Genomic DNA, 23594 nt, shown 5'->3' on the forward strand with positions numbered 1-23594 from the left:
GCTTTAGCCTGTACCCAGTATCCCTTTGGGTGTTCTGGGTGGCCTCAGCACTATCCAAGCTAAGCATGAACCAGCCTAGTCCATGTGTCCTGAGTGGAGCTCTGCTGAGGAGAAGCTTCTAGTCATGGCCATTCACAGCCAGACATGTGTACTTGGTGCACTGGTGCAGCGCTAGTGTTCATCAATGCATAGGGACAACAAGATCCACTGAGTTGTCTTTGTTGTTCTCACCAGAGGGAAACAGGGAAAATCGCAAGGCATAACAGGTTTTCCTCTTCTAGTATTTTCTCTCTGGTGCCCAGGGGACACCACCTGAGGACTGCACAGCCATTCATTACCTGTGTGTGAGACCTCTAGCAAAGTAGTGGAACAAGTCAGTCACTTTCCAAACCTTGGGGAAACCTGCTGTAATTCTGCATCGCTCCTGGATAACAGTGTGGTGTTTGTTTTCGTCTGGAAGAAGCTGTCCCTTTCCACTCTGACCTGCTTATATAGAGGGATAGGATAAACCAGTTTCCAAAGTTTCTTTTACTACCTGGATTTCTTCAGGTCTGGCGTCTTTTCCCCATTGAAGTCGGCTTTTAATATGCTTTTTCAGTATGGTAATGAGTACATTCATCACAATTCCTGGATGTTTTTTGTTCTAATTCACTGATTTGCCTGCTTTAGAAATTGCTACATTACGCTAAACAATTAATTTCAAGCAAGGATAGCTGAAAAAAAGACATTTCTTTCCATAAAACTGTCAATTTCTCTTCGGACTTTCCACATTTATCTTTTCCCTTATACTTGAGAGTAACAAAGAGTAACTAACTGAAGCTAAATCAATTAGTCAGTTAAAAATAATAAGTGAGGAGAAATCAGATTTATAACTAAATAAGGAGAAACTGTCTGGTCTCCATCCTGTTCCTAACTTTTTTACTAATCAGGAGAAAACCAGGCTAATTTAGCTATTCAGAGATTTATGGGTTCAACAGAGAAGTATAAAAATCACTTTGACTGATGGTCATCTCCTTGCAAGGGACTGAAACGATTAAACTATTGAGATAATATAAAGCTAAGATATGCGCATCATAATCCCCTAGGTGCAATGAAGAGTAATAGTGTTTGGAGCACATGAATTTTGACATGACATATCCTACGACAGGACTGCTGGAAGCCTCTCAAGGCAATAATGGCTGTAAATTCATATGTAATTCATTATCAGAGCCAATATATTACATGTAAAGAACCTTGCTGCCAGTAAATGTGTGGAAAATAGTGGTCAAAATAATTATTTTTATTCACTCATTTCATCTTTTCATGATTTAAAAAATAACAGAAATGGAACTTGTGAGTAGTCTTCTAGTTCTTCATTTATTGTTATGTACTGTGTGCTTACTACAAGTGCAGAGCAATAATCTAGATGATGCTGTTTATCCTACCAGCTGCTGACATTCACCTCTTTCTTCCCCATCTTCCTAGACTGCACCTGGGCCCCTCTGACAAGTGGTCCCTGGCGCGGTTGTGTGCTGAATAGTCATATAATTTCTCCTCTCATCTTTCCATCTCCTGTCTCTGCTGAAATGCCATCATTTTCACAATTGCAGCATCTTTGATTATTTTCTGTCCTCATCAGGAATTACACTAAATCCTGTTACTCTTCATTGATAAAGTCTACTTCATCCAAATGTGAAGAGAGGTTGGATGGCCCACATGTCAGTCAACTCTTACCTCTCACACTGCAACTTGCTTCTCTGTAGCATCCTCTCATCTAGCTACATGTTCTTTATGGAGAAGGGCTAACGGGGACGAAAAAGTCTGTATCATTAATCTTCATATGAACTTATGAATCCTTTTTTCCCTTTTGACACTTTTGTCTCTAGTTTTACATTAAAGCAGTCCAGTTCTGAAGTTCTGCATCTCATTATGTTCTAATCAGCAAAGATTATTCATGAAAGAGAAATAGTTTTTTTTTCTGTGTAATTCCTGAAAACATGAAACCCAGAAAAAAGGAAAATAGAAGGCTAAAAACTAGTTAGAAAGGAGCAGAAAATAGAATAGAAAACATCAGTAAGGCGTTACTAAATCTGCAATGCACTCATGCCTTGAAAACTTTATGCAGTTTTGATTAATTAATGTTTAAAAGGATATGGTAAAAGTAGAAAATGTAAAAATAAAATATGAATTTAAAACATGAACACCACAGGAAAATGAATGAGGAATAATTATTGACTGTTCCTCACAATGCAAGAATTGAGGGACATCAAATGAAATGATCAGGTGGCAGGTTAAAAGGAGATATTTCACAAGCTGTTCTTAAATTGTGGCATTCATCGCCGCAGCATGTGCTGAAGGGTGTTGAGAAGGCTGGAAGTACAAGTCTGCTCAAAAAGCAATTAGAAAAATGATTGGAAACAAAGCCTACCAGAACCATGAGACAGAGAGATGTAGTTACATCAGTCTCCAAAAGTTCCTAAGCAGAACAGCTCAAAGCTGCAGGTTAACCATGGTAGCATGACATGACAGTCCTGCTAGGCTTTTCCTCTGTGCTTTTGCTACTAGTGCTTCACAGAGGGAGTATGTAGGCAGAAGAGACCTTTGATCTGCTCCAACATTACAATTCTTATTTTCTTTCCTTCCCTCTTGTTGGGACCCTGTCTTTTGGTCTTCCCCTCCAGCAGGTCACCTTTCCTACTGTAAACACTCCCACATCCTCCACCTCTTTTACAGGAATTCCTGGGTATTGAGTCATCCTGGAAATGCATCGTGATTAGCTTTACACCTTTAGTGTATGTGTCACAACCTGAACTGAAATATCAACCGATTTTGGAAAATGACACTTTTTTTTTTTGTTTTTAACATTTGCAGATTGCTGAGAATGCCTTCAGGGATGACGAAATGTCACTGTATCTTCCAGCTTTGTAATATCATGCACACATCTCAGAATTTCATGTGGTAGCAGAGATCAACAGGAAAACAGAAACAGGAGAAAGAAAAAAGAGATGGATGGGTGCACTCTGTATTCAGCATTGGTCCAGGGAGTGAATTTTTCTTCTGAGTTAATGCAGAAAAATTTAAGACTGTGCTGGAGATATGTGAAATCCAGCCCAGCTGAGCCTTCATGGAAAGGAAGCTCCAGGTTCATGCCAGAGAGGGATGCTTGCAATGGAGGGCCCACCAGTGTAGCTCCTCTCCTTGTCTTGTGACAGGATATTCATGTGGCATCTGAGCATGGCATCTAGCGCTCTCTGTCAAGCAACCTGACACATACCCATCACCCACTGGTAGCTCTGTTCTCTTTATTAATGTGATGTGCATACATCCAGTCACTTGGAGCTGGCTGTCACTGCTGGAACAACTTGTTCAGCCAGCAGCCAGCTCTCTGCTGTGTCTGAAGAGCCTTTCTGAAAGAGCATGGCAGAGCCTCTGTGAAGGAAAAAGCAGCACAGACGAGGTGGGTCTTGTCAGGTCACACAGGATCCGGGCTGTGAGCCTGGCGAGCCTGCGTTTCTGTGCTGCTCCCTGTGGTGTGCACAAAGTGGAGGAGGAGAAAAACTGCAAACTCAATCACTGTCAAATAGGAGCTTCCTGAGCAGGATCAGCATACATCTTATTGCCAGATAAGTCTAATAAGGCTGAATATTATTGAATCAGACAGTTACAGCCCAAGATGATCTGGCCTAACCTATTGACTAATCTCACTCAATACCTGGCGCAAATGCATATCCTCATGAACTAGCAACCATTCACTGACATGGCAAATGATAAATATAGAATGTTAATGCAATGAACGGGTAGCCAGACTTTCCTTAAAAAGTGAGTACATTTTCATCAATTACCTAAATGTGCTCTTACTCCTGAAGAAGTGTAGATAGATGGTCAGCTATTTCCTCAGTAGCCTTTACTTGTTATTTTCTCTCAGTGGAATCAATGTCTCTTTACTCGAACCACCAAACAGAAAGTGCCCAGTACGGAACAGATCTATTTAACAAGCTTTGCAAGATAAATCTTGCAGAATATTTATTTGGATATACATTTCAGACAGTTAAATGCTCAGGTTTTACTTTTAACTTTCAATGTGTTTTTGTATATTTTAAGATCAAGGAGATTTGTGGGATTTGAGCTCACTGAACTAGGAGAAAAGGGACACCGTTACAGCCAACAGTTGATGATTTGACCTCTACTCATCTTTGTAGAGACTCTGCTTGGAAAAAAAAGAAATTAAACAAAGCTGACTAAAAAGTATAAATCCAGTTACATTTATCATACAGTACATTTAAGGCTGCAAAATAATTGAACACTCAAAAATAACCCTAATAAGGGTCCTTGGAAAGTAATTGTATCAAATTATTAATCTACACTAAATAAATTGGCTTGACTTGTACTGCAGCTGCCTGCAGCAAATGTCTATTTTACTAAGAAGTGTAAGACTCTAGAGAAATGTAATTTACATACCAATCTTTAAGTACTGCTGAGAATAATTGTCTTTGGGAGGGGGGTATAATTCTGGCACTATGTTCCTGAGGTACCTCCTTGCTAGTAGGTGTTGAAACTGTTGAAGATGCCCAGGATGCAAAAGCACAGTAAAGAATTCTTTTTCTTAATACCTAATCTAAATCTGCTCTCTGTCAGTTTAAAAAGTTCCTCTCCAGCTCTCCTGTAGGCCCTCTTTAGGTACTGGAAGGCACATCACTAAGTTAACAGCATACCCATGACATTTCTTTGTGACTCAGTGGCTATCCAGTCCATACCTGTGAGAAGGGTAAGCTATTATTCAGTCCAGCTTGTGAAGGAAAGCGGTGTCTACAGAGCGGTGTGATTTCCCCTGTTTAATGGGTAAAGAATTGTAGTCAGAAGAGAATATTCCCACTGTAATTGTGGCAATCCACTAATAAGGATGACCATGCAAACTTTCTTTAAGAGTAGTGACTATATAAAAACCCAACCAACCAACTAAAGCAAAAAAACCACCCCCCCTCCAAAAAAAAACCCAAACCCACACAACTCCCCCCCCAAACCCCAAAACCCAACTAAAAACCCCAAACAACCCAAACAAGATATGTTTATGTCAGTTAAATCAGTTAAAGGTAATATACTGATTCCTCATTGCTTTCCAAATAGATCTCAGGCAGTGATATTAATCTGTAATTTTTCTGTATTTTGAGCATGGAGGGAAAGAGAATTTGAAGGAAAGCAAAACAAAAGCACCCCCAAAATACCACAAAAAACCCAGTAAGCCACTGTGGGAAAAGACCTTTAAAATCAGAATTTCAACCAGGCGAACCTTACAAGGAAGAAAAAGCCCATGAACCTATGCTCAATTAAATCAGTGACAAAAGCCCTGTTGGTCCTGATAAGAGGGGTGAGCCAAATGTGATCAGGGAGATCGATTCAGTGCTTTGAGTAAGCAAAATGCAGGGAACCAGTGTGTCCTCATCCTATAGACTGTGAAGAAGGCTCTTGTTTGTGACTGCAGGCTTCCCAGAGGAACAAGCAATAGATGCATAAAGTGGGGATGATAAAGAAAGATACAGCTGTTGTATAAATCAGGACAGAAATGTCATATTTCCCTATATTATTTGTGGAATCTCCTCCTGGGACATAAAGAGCTTTGAAAAGGCAGGTGACCCAAGTGAAGAAAAGTAGGCACTGAAGTGAACAAATGAATGGTTTGACAGCAAGCAGCTGGCATATTTTGCATAATATCTATTTTAAACTTCAATAACTAAACTGGCATTCAGAAGGGTTTATTTTCTTTTCCCTCCTTTTTTTTACTAGACTGTCTGTGCTACAGAGCAACTTTGAAGGATTAATAATTAAGTATCTGACAAACATAAATGTCCCTCCAGAATTTAGTGAAGACCCAGTGCTTTTACCCACTGTGGTTTCTCATTTACTTTGTGGAATTAAGCAGACTAACACATGACACATGAAGCACTGTCAGGTTTACAGCAGTAGCTGAATTTCCATGAGCATTCTGCTGCTTCCAGCATAGATAGTTTTTCCAAATAAAAATCTCAGCAAAGTAGTGCTCACCTATCAGGCTTTTTAATTATTTTTATTTTTTTTAGAGCATGAAAAAAATGGTATTTTCTTTGTCCATTTTTTTGAGAAAGCAAGCAAAAGAGAAGGCTTGCTGTCAGAGAAGGTGCCTGTTCACATCCAGGCTGGTGCCTGATCCTCGTAGAGTTGTGGTAGCTGATTGATGCTCAGACTGAAATCCAATGGTGTTACTCCAAACAAACTACAACTTGAATGTCTGAGCAGTGACAGAATCAGCATGAAGATTGAAGTGATGCCTACAGCAGTCTCTGATGACTTAAGAAGAGCAAAGCCACTAGGAAATGTTCCAAGGCCTGAGGACCGGACTGCTCTGCCATGAAGTCCCAGTGGGCACAATAGGTCCATACTGTGGAACAATGAACTGTAATAAACTCAGATACAACAAGAAACGGTGGCTTTATACTCGTATGTTGGATTAAAACCATAGGTTGGTATTGTCAGGAAGAAGACAGTGCAATAGCTGGACTTTGCTGGCACTCTTGGCAATGGTGATTCATTCAGTAATCCACCATGTAACAATCATAAGGCATACATAAGAAAACGCTGTTCCAGCTTGAGTTACCTGTAGCTGGTCACCAGCATTGCTTTAATACCTCTCAGACCACATAAGCTCCCTGCAAAAGAGGTTCAAAGTAGGATTACATCACATAAGAATGTTTTCCCGTGTTTTCTTAAGATAGTGGGAACAGGCTTTTTAAAGAAAATTATAAGCTTCTCTTAAAATGTAATCAACCCAGCACACAACAAGGTCACCAAACTGTGAAAAACCAAGGGAGTTTGTTAGGGCATGCCCATCTGAATGGAAGTAACATTACTTAAATAAATTATACAAATTATCTAAGCTACATAAAAGCAACAAAAAGCAAAGGGAGAACATAAACCTGACATAAAAGCTGCTTTGTGTTATTTTTTAATTTTTGTACAATTATTTTCAGCATCACATACAAGCAACTTCTAAAAATACATTTCCATTAATAGTTTGCTTCATCTTGCATTTCCTCAAAGTCTGAATTTTATCTTGCCAATGCTCTTTGGAAATGTTCCTCTTTCAAATCCTGACTGCATATTTGGAGAAAAACTGGCGTGCAAATAAACCATTTCTGACAGAGGACCACAAACATCTTTCCAGATGTCTTTTAAATATCCCATTTCTAACATTACAAGCAATTTAGATACTACAGCTTCTGGAATTGGTAGCTTCCAGTGGTGCATCTCAGAATAGAAACTCAGAGTGTGCCGAGCCAGCAGTCACTGATGTGCCCTGAAAGGACCACTTGATGGGCTGAATTCTGAGAGCTGGAAAGTGTTTGAATGTTTCATTCACTGCCGCAGATGTTCAATTACCCTCAAGAGCAAAGCCCACTTACTTTTTTGATGGTTGAACTTTTGACCTTTGCTTGGAAAAAGAAAGAACCTCCTACGGGATAGCAGATATCAAGCAGAAGATATTTCTGAGATTAACAATTATTTTTGTTAATGAAAATAGTCTCTCTGGCTTTCTTCCCATCCCCTCACACATTTTCAATATTGCTCCCTTTTATAATCAGATTTTGACTTCTGAAAGACTTTTTTTTGCAGGAACTAATTGAGAACTGGTCTTTCTTGTGTTTGTATTGGTTGAACAGCATGGGTAAAGTACCTGAATTTAATGGTGACTAACATTCATCTGCCATACTCCATGACTAACATTATTTCATTTTTTGTAGGAAGATGTGATTCCATTTCATATCCTTAAGCAATTCAAATCACACTACACAGAAGAACATTTTATCTTTTCAGCATCTTTTCTGTTTTTTGTTTTTCCTCTGGAGAAAAGTTGAATCCCCTAAAGAATGTGATCAAGGGGGTTGCTTTTGGCCAAAACGTAATTGAATCTGTTTTGGTGGCTGATGAAATGCAATAATGTTAGTCTCAACTTACTTTCCTGACCTGTACTGCTTTGCAAAGACTACTCATTTCAACAGCATTATAACTGAGAAGTTAGTAGCATAAAAAACGAGGTAATCTGTTATGAGAAGGTTTAGCATTGGTTGCTGATGGACTGCAGTCTACTTAGATAACACTACTCGGTGCATCTTGGCAACTGCCAGGTTTGATACTGTGTGGCTTCAAAGGGATTTTTAGAAGAAAATGCTAAAAACCAGAATTCATTTCAGCATAGAAAAGGAAAGTAGTGGTAGACGACAAGGATAAATAACTCAAGGAACTGCTCTGGGGCATTGTAGCTCTTCTACCGACTTATGGGCTATGCTTTCTGTCTCCAAGAAAATGTATCCATAACAACAGTGTACCTTTGGAGCTGCTCTTCAATAGCATCTTATTTCATGATGCAATTATTCTAGAGATTAATGGTTTATTAATAATATTTATAATGTAATTATCAGTTAATCATTAATTAATAAATATTTATCATAAATTATTAATGTTTGTAATACATTATTAAATTATCATGTAGAGCAAACAGGGTTGTCGATGGTAGAAATACAGGTTATTTGCCTAACTCCTTATGGAGTAAACATCATCTCACAGGCCTGACTGTCAGTTGTAGGTCTTGGGGAGCAATGTTCCTATTACTAGCTTTGGGCATCATGCACTGCAAACTTAATGATCCCATAGTGTGTTTTAACAGAATTAACTAGCTAACTAAAAAGCCACCAGATGACACCACACTCCTTCCTAATCCTCATGACTTTCTAGGTTCCACTGCCATGTTGATCAAAAGCTAAACATGATTTACACTGTGGGGGACACAGGCTATTGCAGGGCATTGGCTTAATAACTGCAGCCTTTAACAGCGATCCCATGAGGCTCTGCCTTACAGAATCAAGTCTTATTGTGAAATGTGTGCTTGGGGTCAGCCCTTCAAAAACTGCATTTCAAAACTGCATGGTTTTCAATGGAAAAATAAGTGCAGCACTACAGCACACTGATTTTTAAGAGACAGCACTGTTCTGCGCTTCTGGCCTACTGGATACAGCTTCTGCTCCATGGTACACACTAGAGAGCAAGTCAAGGCTTTTGCAGACTGTTGCAGCATACTTTATGGACCATCCATAAATTATTGATGAAACAGCTAATCTTCCATGCATGCATGAGCAACACACCTCATCCTCCCTTTTGGAGGTTAGGTGAGATTTGTTCATAATACAGCTTTGGCTGAAAACGTACCATGCATACACAATACATGTTTTCCAAAGGCTTTTAAGCCAAGCAAATAAAAAGTGTTCATCACCTAAACAATCAAATTTCTCTGCTAAATTTTAAATTTCAGACCACACCTACTTCAGTATTAGAAGTTTCAAAAATCACCTCTCCCTTTTATATTATGAGATAAACTTATTTGTTCCCCTTCTCTCACTTCAAAACAGCAACTTGATTTTTTCCTTGAACTTTGAGTTAACATCATATTTAGGCAATGTAAAAATATCAGTCCAAGAATTAGATGGTTCAAATGCTATGAAGAAGTTGAAAACCAGAAAGTAAAAGGTATTAAACAAGTGTGTTGCCACCATCCCATATGCTGTATGGAGCAAGTATATTACACAGGAGAGTACAGTGGCAACTCAAGCCCTATGGAGCTGCTTTTCGCTGTGCCGTGCAGCCAGGCATACAACAGAAACCTTCAGTGCAGAGCATATACTCTCACCTTTAGTGAGAGCTATATAACATGACTGGTTGTGGTTGTATAGATTTCTTCCCTGTGAAGTAGGGACATCACACAGTGATGTGCTGAGAAATAGATGGATCTGCAGTCTTTCCCAGGAACAGGATAGACCCTCTCTGCCTCTTCTCAGAGACCTGAAAGGAAGCTGTACACTGGCTCCAAGTCATTGCTGTTTTCAGCCTTGATGAAAACTTTTCCCCAGGTCCTCTTCACATGGTGCAATGCAATATTGAAAGAGAACTGCAGCCTACTGATATCACACTGGGGGAACAAATCGACTCTGATTCTACAAGAGTTCTTTTAGGAGGGGTTTGAGATAGAAGACAGTTTGAAATTCAGATTCTGGGCTGCACTCGCAGAACAGGGCATTAAAAAAGAATAATTTTGTAACTTGATTAAATATTATTCCATCTTGCTGTATTTGTGCTGTGAAAGGACCAGGCACACACCAAAGCTTATGCTTATAGACTCTGTGAAATAAGTAAGTGAGGAAGCTTAGACAGGAGATAGAAATGTCAATATTCTGTTGGATCTGGGCCAAGCTTTGACAGTGTAAATAATGCACAAAGATGGCAGAAGACCCTTCCTCAAAGAGCATGATGTCTAACAATGAAGAGTAAGTTACCGAGAAGTAACATACAGAACTTCCCACTACAGGCACAAGGCCCTACTTTTCTTATCCTATTGCTTTTAAAACCTCACCATTCTACATGTAGGCTTAGCAGGCCTCCTCAAACTAGCCTATAATCCTTTTCTTATAGCATGTGTGGCTTCAGCAAGAGATTACCATCTCCTGAAACACGTGGGAGAGCAGTGCAAGAAAAACCCTGATGCTTTTCTAGCTCTGAACATTAAAGGGAAGTAGTTAGAGGAGGAGAGTTAGAAACATATGATTAGACACCTTTTAGTGGTTCAGTTTCACAGCCCTTCAGGCAGCCTAGAGTCAATTTATGGGAGCTACAGAAGCACCAAAGCAGGAAAATGCGAAATTGAAGTGGTCTTCCTCAGCAACATAACTGAGAAATAAGACAAGAGCCCAATCACCTGCCCAACAGAAACCACACTGATCCAGGCAATGGAATTACAGTACTTTTGGCTGCAGTAGAAGCAGGGCAAAGTTTGAAACTCTGCAAAGAGAATACAAAGCACACCATCTGACCTATCTATGATGTGATCCAACATGTGCCTTCCTCAGAATGTTTTATGAGTTAGTTGAAAGATTATTCAAGAAATTGACCAGTGACAGTGGCCTTTGGGGCTGCAAGGGAAGCACTAAAGACTTTAACACCCTCTTGCACAGGATGAGAGGTTCAGGCCTGCCATAGTCCTAACCTTGAAGGTTGGCAGAGACAGAAGGAGAGCACAAAAGGCACCTTTGCTATTGCAATAAACCCAGAAAACTTCAGGGAAACAAAACCCATTTTCTCTGTAGGCAAAGTAAAAGTAGATCCACAGGTTGCCATGGATACAAAAGTCCATTTACTTTAGTAGTGTTTTCTAGCAGCTAAACACAAGTATAAGTGATTAAGGGGAAAACACAGCTATGTTTGTAATGTTCCATTAGGTTTATATAATTAGTTCTTTCAACTGCAAAACACCCCTGATGGCCTTTTTCTTGACTGTTCAGAAAAACCCAGTGGGCTGATGAGGCCATTTTTAGAACCACCTGTCCTACCTCTGCCTCTCCACAGTCATTTGGGATCACTAGAATGGCAATTTTCACAATTCAGAACCCTTCTTTGGAGTTACAGTAATCCAGTTGGTGTTTGCATGGCTGGTCTGAGAGGAACACATGAACAGCTACATCTTAGATCATAAGGCAAACCAAAACCTAAGGCATACAACTCTATGAGGAGCCTTTATAGTCCTGTCTCAGAAAACTGATCTTTTCTTCCCATGCACGACAGACTAAAGCATTCTCTCTGCTTGTGGGACAGGCAGACGAACAACTTGTCTTTGTACAGACTATGCTGAAAGAGGGGAAAGTTCCATCAACTCAAGGTGCATATGCATGTACTCCATCTTTAAAACATCACTTTGGATTGGTAATTGCAACGGTCAGTCCTCCCTGAGCTCTTGTGTCCAGCATTCTCTTCAAAAAGGAAAGCTCAAGTTCTGACATCTGGCATGCCGCTAGGAGGGAAGGTCCTGGCAGTATCCAGCTGTGATGGGAGCCTGTTTTCAGAATGAAGCATGGCGTGAGTTGGGAGAATTTGTCTTTGCTGGAACCAGCAGCTAGAGAAGGCTGGGTGGATTTCTTCAGCCTCTGGACTGTTTCCACTAATACTTTTACTGGGAGCCCATTCTGATAAATCTTTCTAACGTCCTGGACTTCAGAGCAGTCCTTCCCACTGTCGTGTTTTACTGAAAAACAGCAAACTTAAAGACATTTGAGTGTCCATTTACAATTTCATGAATCTGGAAGAGGTGATTGCTACATCACCTGGATGGACACCTCCATGCATCCACAAATCTAAAGTTTATTTCAATGTCTCTAATACAAAGAACCTGTCGACATCTTTAAACTGGATTTTTTCCATCTTAAAAACCATTGTGTGAAAGGTCATCACAGGAAATCACTATCTTTTGTTTCAGGGGAACTGCATATAAACCAGAGGACATTTGTGAAGAGTAATCTGTGGTTTCCTACATGCCAACCCAGCAAACCAGATTCATGAGGTTCAAGCTGGCTGCTTATCATTTACAGCAAGATAAAATTCTGCAAGCCCAGCAATGCCTCCCTGTCAGGGTATTCTGAGGAGATATGGTGGCATGGATTAAAAGGATAGTTTTGCCTACAAAGGTATGATTTCTGATGAGCAGTGAGATGAAACAAACCCAGTGTGACACCCAAGTTACAGGCTAAGTTGGCAGAGCTCGCAGTAAAAAGTAATTAAAAATCCATTTATATATAAACTTAGTATTTTTTTAATATAATCAATAAGACAGTTACGTGTCTACTTTTCAAAGTAGAAGTATAGCTTAAATCTCACCCCTGAAATTGTACTGGGCTTTCCTGTTTTCTAAAGGATGCGCAGGAGATGGATTCTTTTCTCTGGATTTGGCCGTGTGCACTACATAGAACTTAAAAGTTTTAATGAAGTGCTTGTAATTTAAAAACATCTGAATAGAACATAAGATTGGTCTTTTAAATACCTACACAGTCCAGCTTTCTTCATATTCCAGGTTGTGCTAGAGTCCTTGAGAATCATCAGAAGGACATTTTGTTGTTTTAAAGACAGAAACATTTGGTATTACAAAATTTGTAAAATCTGTAGCAGTAAATCTTCAGATCAACCTACACTGAAAGTTTGCATCAAAAAACTTAAGTACTATTCCTCCCCCACTTGCATACGACCAATCTACAGGATCCGATTACTGTTTATTTTGAAAGTGCTGCTGTGAAAGGATAGGCTCTATAGCTGCCGTTGCTGCTGGTGAGAAAGGAAGCAGGGACTGTCTTAATGAGTGTTGTACAGTAACCAGCACAGTGGGATGCCAATAGTAATAATAATAAACCTTGATCGGAGATTTCAAACATTCTTGTAACACCAGAAAGACTGTTCTGACTGCTGCACAACCAGTGGCTCCAGCTGCTGTATGAAATCCTTCCATTACTCCGGGGATTCTTCTGAATCATGTTTAACTAAACCAGTAAGGGTATGGGTATTTTTACCTCCCTCCTTTTTCTTGTGCCACCATATTGCTTTTAAATCAGTGGCTATTTTGGAAGAATGATTACTTCACACTATACTTGCCCAAGAAGCCAAACCTCACAATGCAGGGGCTCAGCCCCACAACCTACAACATGCTCCAGAGCTGATTCTAGCAGTGGCCAGGCGCACCCATGTCACCCCAGGCCTATGCAAAGCCTGACTGGAGCATGAGCCAGGTGGCAGGCCCGGCAGCCAAGACGCCTCACAGCCTTGTGCTCCAGCACCTTCCCTGCTTTGATTCAAGGGACTTCCCAGTGCTGGAGCTCTGTGCCCTATTTTGAGGCAGCAACATCAGGGGCCCGACTGCCATGGGTCAACCTTGCCAGCCACTATGAGCTGGTGAGGCTCCAGCCACGCTGTCAAGCCCCCGGCCCACCCGGGTACTACCTCAGCGCCTTTCTCGTCCCTGCGAGAGGCCCCCGCCGGTAGCCCCTTTCCCGCGGGATCCCTTCACCGCACTCCCCGCACAACGGGCGCTACTCGCGGGCCCGCCGGCAACGAGACTAGCGCTCTTGGCGCTGCCCTGTCCGACTGCAGCACCACAAGCGAGTGGACAGCTCCGGACAGGGCCGCAGCCATGGCCGGAGCCGGGGCCACGGCATGGGGTCGGAGCAAGGGACAAGGACTCTGGTCAAGGGGCTCGGGGAACCGGCAAGGACCCGGGGCCGGTCACGGCGCAGGAACCCCCCTTCCGGCGGCATCGCGCAGCGGCTGCATCGCCGCAGCCGGTGCTGTGGTTTTAAATGGGCGGAGCGGCAGCGGGCGGCAGGGCGGGCGGTGGGCGGTCCGCGCTGGCCCGCGGCGCCCATATAACCCCACCTCCCGGGCGCGGACTGCCGCGGTAATTGGCTGGATGTGGTACTTGGAGATGTTGAGCTGGCTCCTTCCCCCCATGTCCCTGCACACACACAGGGGCGGGTGGTGCGGGCGGGAGCGGGAGGCAGGGCTCAGCCCCGACGGTGGTGGGGCGCCCCCCACTCCCTGCCTGCCGACCGCCGTGTCCGAGCCGCTCCTGCTGCTGGGCTGCTGCCTGCGGCCGCAGGACCCCGCCGAGCCGGGCCAAGGGGAGCGCGGGCGGCTGCTGGCGGCGGCCGAGATGATGGCGGAGGGCGGCGGCGGGCCGGCGCGGAGGAAGGCGCTGTCGCTGTTGGAGGCGGCCCGTTCCCGCTATGAGAGCCTGCAGATCTCCGACGATGTCTTCGGGGAGTCAGGCCAGGACAGCAGCGGGAACCCCTTCTACAGTACCTCGGCCGACTCCCGCTCCGCCGCCTCCTCCCAGGACGAGGACGACGACGAGGAGAACGAGGGGCGCCCGGAGGGGCTGAGCCCGCGGGGCAGGGCGGCCAGGCGCCGCGTCCCCCGGGCGGTGGCCACCCCGGCTGAGAGGCGGCGGCAGCGGCAGGGCGGCGGCGGTAGCAGCGCCGTCCCGGGCGGCCCCGGCCCGATGGAAGAGGAGGAGGAGGAAGCGGAGAAGGGGGGCTGGACCCGGTCGCTGCGAGACGTCCCACCCCCTCACTTCAAGGATGGCAGCGGTACGCGGGGAGCGGGCTGCCGGGGCAGGGGCGTCGGGCCCGGGCAGTTCTAGGGAGCGGGGATGCCCGCGGGGGATGCCCGGAGCGCGGCGCCGGGCAGGGAAGCCCCTGCGGGCCCGACTGTCGGCCTAGGCTGGTGCTCGGCCTTGGGGCGGGGGGGAGGCAGGTGCCTCTCGCCCGCTGCTTCCCGGGAGCGGCCTTGCTGTCAGACCGCTGGTGCGGGGAGAGCCTTGCCGAGGCAGTGCGCGGGAGGGCAAGGGGAGGCCGTGTGTGCTTAGTCACAGGCACCCCGGCGCCGTAGCGGTGCCCTGAGCGCCAGCTGCCACGGGATCCCCGCGGACTTCGGGCAGGCTGTCCCTGGAGCGCAGGTCCCCATCTCGGTCGTGCTCCGGGGTAGCCGGTGGCTCCTCTTCCCCCGTTACAGGTGGGGAAAGCTGCTGGTCTGTGCAGGGTGGGTGACCTGAGCTGCCCTACACATTGCGGTGTGCAGAAGGGCTCTGGGAATGGAGCTGGAGTTCCCTCTGGCTGCAAGGCTTTCTGTGCAGCCGTCCTTAACCTTAACCCTTCTTGTGTGGCTTTTGTCCAGAGTGAATACCAGGATAGTGGTGAAATGACATGACGTGACCTACAGCAGCAGTGCACAGCACTGAGATCTCCTTGGACTGCGTTGTGTGACAAGTTGAGCCACTGGTTTGCCTAGGGATCCTTTATAACCTGTCTGTCTGCAGGCCTCAGTATCCAAGTCGACTGTGTAGCAGCAAGGCTTGGCAAAAAGCGATTAATAGTTGTGAAGAGCTGGAATGTGAAATAAAACATTTGGACCGCAGAACAGGATGTGATGATTGCTGTCATCATCAACTGAGCTAATAGTTTGCCTGTCCTAAGGTCACCTGTCATCAATGTTTTTTTCATAGTGTTTAATTCCCTCGCTTTGCTGCTAAAAGGTAAATGCAGAACAGTGCTGCTACACTTGGAGTGGCGTGCTGACATTTGTGCAATGGGACAGGTACAAATCTATCTGAGGAAGCAGCTTGGGATGAGGGAGTAAGGTGAAGCTAGCACTGGAGGCCAGAGAAAGTTCTGTCATGCTTCTGACAAATAGAAGTTACATCTACCTGTAGAAACAGCTAGAGCCTGTAAAATGTTTAAATATAAAGCTGATGTGCATTCTTAAAGAACTCCCAAGTTTTATTGATGATTGTTATTCATAAGCATACCTGAGATCATGAGCCATAGGCTTAATGGTGTGATGCTGTTTCAGCATCAACTATCAATTTCTCTGCCTTTGCTGGCTTATTTTTTCATGCAGTTACTTGATAGTAATATCCATTTTAACATAGGCAGACCTGGGATTAGGATCTGGTTTGGAAAAGAATTAAGTTGATGACCTATTAATTCAAGAATTCATATTTCCTTTGAAATAAAGAAGTCTGATCTATGGTTGTCAGATGCAGACGTCTCTTGAGGAACGTGTATGGGTATTGCTGTGAATGTTTCCTCCTAGTAATAGACAGAGAAGAGGTTGCTGCTGCCCTTTCATTGTGTCGATGATGATAGATGCTGCATGCTGTGATTTGATTTGATAGAAGTTCGGTTAGTGTCATGATTTGATACGTGTAAAATGTGTACCTGCTGTATATTTTGACTACTGAAATTCCAAGCAATGGAAACTACTGCATTGTATATAACTAAGCTCTTATAATACTGGTTTTGATTGACCAATTTTAGACCATGCATATGTCATAGTTGGAGTCATTCTAGGCATACTTGTGCTGGCACCATTGTTGCTTCACTGGACACTGCTCTGACCCAAGAGGTTGGATCCATACCTGCTGAGGAAAAGGTGTCTGCTGAGGTGAAGACAGCTGTCCCTTGCAGTGACAGCACATCTTTTAGTCCCTGATGGAGTACAAACAAAAAATGCAGGATCAGACACAGAGCACTACAAAACTGTGTTCTCGGTTCAAATGTGTTAAATGTAAGAATCCTTTATTTCCAGGTTCTGAGCTTAAAGGAAGAGGTTTTCCTGAGACTGGGCTAAAGCTTATCTTTGGTTAGCACCAAAACTTCAGAGAGAGAAGAATTATAGTGTCAATTTGATATCATCTGATGCCAGAAGACAAATGTCCTTGTGAACTGAAGTTCCGTGAGACTTCAGCTATGTCAGTGCTGGAAATAAATCCTTGAATTAAACTAGGATCAAGCTTGGTGTCAAGCTTTGGGGTTTGGGACTGCCCCTTCATGAAAGGGAAGGCGCGTAGAACGAAGAGGTTCAGGTTAGTTAATGAGAATGAGCTAAAACTCCTAAGGGAAAGAAAAAAAATTGAAGAGCCACTTATGAAACTCTTGTGGCCTTTTAAACTACGAGTAGAAAATTCTGTTCCTTTTTTTTTTTTTTCTTGTAAGTTACTTAATACTGTCATTCTCTCCCTTGATATTAAATTGATGTCTTGAAAAGTATTGTAGCCATTCCTAGAATTAGTCTTGAGCACAGGCAGGCTAACTGGTACTTCATTGCAAAAAGTATAGTCGAGTCCCAGGAGTGCTGGGTATTGCTGGCAACGTTAGATGGTTCAGTATGTCCTCAATCTGAAGTTAGTCACTGCATGTTTTCCTGGTGTCACCTGCCTTGGCTGTGTAGCAGGTTCTGACAAACTGGGAAAGGCCTGTCAGGAGAGAAGCGACTGGATGGTATTGCTGTGCAACACTACTGTGTGTGTCTGTAATCTTTGTTTTCTGCCTCTTCCTCAGGATCTCTAATACTGTTGTTCCTGTTCTGTTTAATTAAAATAGTGGGTGCTTAAACTCCCTGGGGAACGGGGACGATGGGATGAGACACAACATGAATAGGTTTAGCTGACTTCCTTTGTGGAAGTCCAAAATAGCTGTTAACTTTAACACAGAGGTTGGAACAGATGGCTTGCTGGCACTGTGTGTTACTTCCAGTTGAGCTACTCTGTGAAATTATTTTTTTTAGTTGCTGAGAAAAATCCAAACCATATTGTGATGCCCTGATTTTTAAACTATAACTAGTGGCACTGTGTAGTTCTGGTTAAAAAAGGTTGAAGAAACAAGTACCTGTTACAAATATGAAAGCAGCAATGCACATTTTGAGGTACTGGGGTATGAATAGTGGATAGGAGGTCTTGGAGACAGTTGCTGCAATGCCCTCTCTTCAGAAAGAGTGCCTGGTTAAAGCAGGTCTGTGGGTAGATCAGTATGTGTTGAAAAAGGTAGCGTTTATGATCAAATGTTAGATCCCAGCATGTTTTGGCATCTACCTTCTCATTCTCTCCCAGTCTCCCTGTGAAGGGGAAGCAGAATTGATTTGATGGAAAGTGAACCTACATGTAGGTAGGCTTCTAGGAAAGGTCTGACCTCTGTCCAAACAGTACTGTAATTGTAAAAGCAGGGATAGCTGGGACTCCTCTGGCTTCCCTTCATCTGAGGGCAGGGCAGAGGTAGTTGTGGAAGTGCAGAAAGAGTAAGAGAACAAACTGCTGCTAGGAGAAGGAAAGCATAATCGAAATAGAGCAACTATTACTACTTTTAGTGGCAAGCTAGTAAGTGCCAGTGGCATGCTCTTCCTTCCTTCCTGAGTGGGGTGAATGAGTGATACGTTCCCTTGTTAGCTCAGTAATCTGGCCAGGAAATGTTCTGTAATAGATGAAGGTGCCTTTGGTTGTGGTTGTTCCTCATGCAGGGTCTTAGAAGGTACAAATATCCTGGTATTGCTGTAGTTTCATATTCCTGAATTGGGGTAGCTGGTGTTCCCTTCCTGAGTCCAATACTTCCTATATCAATATAGTTCAGTGACCAGAAAGTTGGACCTCAGGTGTAAGAGCACTTCTTATTAAGGATAATGTTTTAGAGTGGCAGCAGTGATGGTGCTCTGAGCAAGAGTTAGTGCTGAAGTCCTCAAAGTTACAGCCAATCGGTGCTACTGTTTTTTTCATTTTCTACACCCTCTGAACCCTTTCATAAATCTAGACCTGAAGACAAAATGTTAAGAATGTTCCTTGCTGAAAGAGTGTAGCAACTTGATCTCCAACTTGCATTTGGAGAGTGTAGCTAGCTTTTTATGGATTTCCAGAGTACTTCTCTAAAACAGTTTGTCCTAAGTTACCATCTTTGAAGAAGATGCTCTCAAGGAGAAGTTGCATATGCCATGTCTAGCAACCAGGCTCTCCTTATCACCTTGAAGAGGTTTAAATGAATATATAAAGTAGTTTTTAATTTTTCAATTTATTTTGGTTTTTTTTTTTTTTAGAGGGAATGTTAATTTCCAGAAAGACCAGGATGTGGGAAACAGGCATTTATTCTGTCATGGCTGCCACAGGAGAGATGGTCTTCTGCACAAGTGAGGGTATGCAGTCTGACAGATGAAATCAACCTGCGTGTTCCAGCTAAAGTCAGGGAAGCAAGGCACACCTTTAAATGCTAGGTTGTGACTACCATCACAGTAGAAAGGTTTTTTGTGTTTAATCACAAATGTCTGTTTGCATGTCAGCTGATAAGACATCACTCTTGATTGTATTTTTCAGCTGTTGTTATTTTATGAATGTTAAATAAGGAAAATGAATTTAGTTCCTCCAAGTTAGTCACCAGTGAATCCTGCGGTACAATGTATATTGATATGGCATGGAGTTAATTTGACCTGTGTTTGAGTACTTTTACTAGAGGTAAACAATTCAGTTAAAGAATCAAAGGAGAAGAAAGTGGTACAGGTAAAGGGAGGGAAAACTTCTAGCTGTTACCTGCATGGCTATAACTGTAACTGGTCAGAGAGTTGTGGCAAGTCTTCGTGGACCAGTGTGCATGTTCTCCCCAAGAGTATGGACAGGTGGATGGGAAGGTGGCATTCCAGCAGCAAGGAGCCTGGAGGCAGAGCTCTTGGGTCAGGCTGGGCCATAAAGGAGGGCATATACATATCACCATCTGAGAGTGCTGATGATCTTGGGTCAATGGAATCTGAAGGCTTTAGTCCTATTAGATTGAGGTCAATATTTAAAATATTCTGGAGGTGGAGGAAAAGCTATAAAAGCTACTTAGTTGCTTATGGCAGATTCTGCTTCAGAAATATCTGGGCCAAATTCTCTGACTGTGATCAGTGGATGAAGTGCCACTGATGTGACTTGCTTTTGCTTATTTATGTAATCAGAGACTGTAGCTGCTTTTTACTTGCATAACCACAGAAAATACTGGGAAAAAAAGTGTATCTACATAATCTATTCTTGCATTCTAAGTAGAAATTACTTACAGTGACAGCATCACAACGCTTCCAAGAAGATACTATAAATACATGTCACAAAGGTGTACATTACTACTTTGCAGAGTCTTTATAGGATTTTAAGGCTTGAAGTTTTGCTAAATAAATGAATTATGCAAAGGCTTAATATCTTATACGCCTTACAAAAGCTAAATGTGCTTTTCAGGTGGTTTCACTGGGTTTAGAGCACATTTTCCTGCTTCTGTCATCACTGAAGTGAATCAAGTGTGTGACATGACAGCCTTACTGATTCTAAAATTTAGTGCAACTTGGCTATTTGCATTCCCTTCCTTCTTTTGCTCATATCTATGCTATTAAATATGCATTTGGGGAATAACCTAGTGTTGACAACTTCACTACATGGGGGAAGGTTGTTCTCTGTTTTTATACAGAGAACCAGTTTTGGTCAACACTTGTGACATGAAAGTCTATAAACACTGCAGATCAAGGTCTTCTCTGTAGACACTGTCTAGTCTTTTACAGAGGAAAAAAGCATATTTACTCCTATATCTGTTGCTGCATAAAATGAGTCTTTTCCCCTTACATCTATTGAAAAGGTCATTTAAAATAAGTAAAGTAGTTCCTACAGCTACTCATGTCCTTTTGTGACCATTACAGAAACAGCATAGCAAACAATTTCCTTGTCTGCATACTTAAGTCAACCTGGAAAGAAAATAAGCCTCTCTGCCGAGTAGTGAGAATGCTAATAGTGGGGTTAACTTGCTAATTCTGTATAGACTGCTAGGTCCCAGGAAGCTGTCCTAGATGCCATAGACTTAAAAAGAAGTTGGAAATTTCTCTTAGGTGTGCTTGTTCATGTAGGTGTTTTGTTTCCTTCCCATGCTCAAGCTTCCAAAATTTTGGAGTAGATGGATTTAGCAGCTTGGAAATACAAGGTGTGTCTCAAAGGGAAGTAATAATGGATACAGCTACACATTTTACCTAAAGGTTAGTGGGATATAATCCTGAAAGTACCTCATCCTTCTGAATACTGCCAAAAATTGGGCATGTTATTAGAAAACAGAGCAGATGGATTTAAGAATGCATGGCTGAGACAAATGCATGAGGATACTAACATCTGACATCTTGCTTCCTTGTGGCAAAGCGTCCTTTCTAGGAGCTTATTGAGGCTCCCACTTCATATTCCTTAAAGAACAGGATGTTAATCAGTCACTAGTGCTATTTGAAAATGAACAGACATAACTGAGTGGGTCTTTTAAAAATTAAGAGCTCCTTGACTGTGGGACTGCAGGGAGATAGGCTTGGGAGGCTCCTTAGCTTATTCTGTATCTATAAATTACTCCTGGATTATCTCCTGTTTTTCTGTGAAGAGAACTGGTATTAAGGATACATGATAGAAAACATGTTTTTGATCCTGCTTGCTCGGACAGCATGAAGGGTTCTCATGACCTGTACTGACAAGCTGTATTTGCCATTAAGGACAAAGAACAAACCCAAGCAAATTCTATTCAGCAAACTATACAAAGCTGTAACTGCAGTTGAAGACTGGGCAAACTTTGAAGTGTGGTCAATCAGGCACACTGTAAGGATGCAAAAAATCATGCCAGAGAAGGGTATGCAGGAGACACAGAAGCAAAGAATACTGTGTGTGCCTGGGTGGATGGGTGGAATTAGCTGTGTTTTGGACAGGAGGATTACTGGGCTGAGATAAGAGATACAGCGAGCCCATCAGTGGGCACAAATGGAAATGTTATTTCTAGTGAAGAAAAAAAAGCAGAAAAAAGACTTAAAGCAGCTGCTGTTATAACTGTGATTCATTTCTGATTGCATATGGCAGAGAGGTGGGTGTGTATGAATGATTAAATTGAAGCAAAAAAATGAGAATATCTTTCTTTTTTAAAGTTGCTTACGAAATCCACAGTTGTGGAAAGTCTGACTCCAGTGCATACAGTCATTTGTGCTTTTTTTGAAAGGTAGATGCTGGCTAACTTCCCGGTGGGGTAGCACTTGTAGGTGAGCAGACCAGGGTTGGTGTGTAGCTGTGGGCGTGCGGCTATTCCCATTGATGTCACAGTGCTGTCTGCTGATGGATGCACCCTGCTGATACACGGCTCGGGCAATGGTAATCTTGTCAATTCATGCACAGAAAAATTACTTTGAAGAGGTTATATGCATTGAAGCTCATACATGTATGCACTTATGCATGCAGGTTATGGCATTTAGGATGGGAATCTAGTCTTACTTATTCTGCCCCAGTGCAGGGATAACAGTGGAACTAGAACTGGACTGCAAGGCAAGAGGTGGCAGGGTGGTGGTTCATAGACCTTCTCTTGCTGCAGTGGTCTGGAGAAAATGAACCACCTTTGAGGTGATGGATTCCCGAGGTGATCTTCAAAAATACAAGATGCTCTTACATCTGTCATGCTGGATCTGTTGTATTATAGATACAAATACATATGTGGATATAAATTTATGTAGCCTTTCAAAGGGCTTCCAGCTCGCTGGACTGTATTCCTGAATGGCATCACTAAATAAGACCTCTGTAAATTGAAGATTTTTCCTCATTTCTTTGTCATCGTAGTTATTCCTTACTTACAGACTTGTCCTGTTATGTAGTTGGTTGGTTTGAGATGAAGTAAAATACAGCTTCTGAATACTTACACTTGATCTGTGCTAACTCCCCTTTGTCACTGGCTTTGAGATTAAAAGAAGTTGAACACTAAGACATTGACTGCATTTGAGTGATCTGTAGCTATTTTCATGGTGCTAACATTGCTGCAAATAGTCTGAATCCTTTCCTTTAATGGTAAAGAAAGGAGGCACCTTTAAGCATATCACGAACCTCTCTCACTGGGGAAAATGTGGTGGGTTTTGGAGTAAATGACATCCTGTTCTTTCCACTTGACAGGGTTATACTTGATAAATAAGGAATGACCCCTGCCTGAAAGGCCTTTTTTCATTTGCTTCTGTACTACTGGGTAATGACTCACACTTAAACTGACTTCAGAGATGGTATAAACCAGCTTCTCAAATCTCTACATCCATCCCCTGTCTCTGCCCCATGGGGCGTGGTGGCTGCCCACGGGGTCCATCAGACCACGGCTTGTCCTACTGCCCCAGCCAGTACAGTTGCAGCCAAGGGTGATCAGGCAGCCCCTGGTATAGGCTACCTCCCTGGAGATGGGCTGAGGTCATGTCAGGATGTGTGCCTGTGGCTGGGCAGAGCAGCACAGGCTGCAGCCTGGCCCACCACAGTCAGTGTTCCCCATCAGACTTGCCTCCTTGTTTTCTATGCTTTCCTTGTTTTTGGAGGCAAATTTGTGAGGCAGGGGACCATCTCTGCATTACTAGCTCTGAATTTGATGTTGTTCCTTGAATTATGCTACATCTGTTGCAACAAAGTTTGT

At 42.9% G+C, this 23594-nt stretch overlaps 1 protein-coding gene across 2 annotated transcripts in view; it reads left to right on the forward strand.

The window, feature by feature from the left end:
• Window positions 1–14244: 14244 nt before the first annotated feature.
• Window positions 14245–23594, forward strand: part of PGBD5 (piggyBac transposable element derived 5) — a 64324-nt gene continuing 54974 nt past the window's right edge. Inside the window, exon 1 of one of the 2 annotated variants that reach the window (XM_061378779.1) lies at window positions 14245–14957. In XM_061378779.1, the coding sequence (XP_061234763.1) occupies window positions 14279–14957 (679 nt within the window). In that variant the 5' untranslated portion in view covers window positions 14245–14278. The remainder of the gene's footprint in view (window positions 14958–23594) is intronic. The other variant, XM_061378780.1, reaches the window with a different exon arrangement.

The sequence above is a fragment of the Neopsephotus bourkii genome, unplaced genomic scaffold, assembly GCF_033783945.1.
Source record: "Neopsephotus bourkii isolate Nb327-2 ecotype Australia unplaced genomic scaffold, CSIRO-AGI_Nbou_v1 NB_1767, whole genome shotgun sequence".
Taxonomy (NCBI): Eukaryota; Metazoa; Chordata; class Aves; order Psittaciformes; family Psittacidae; genus Neopsephotus; species Neopsephotus bourkii.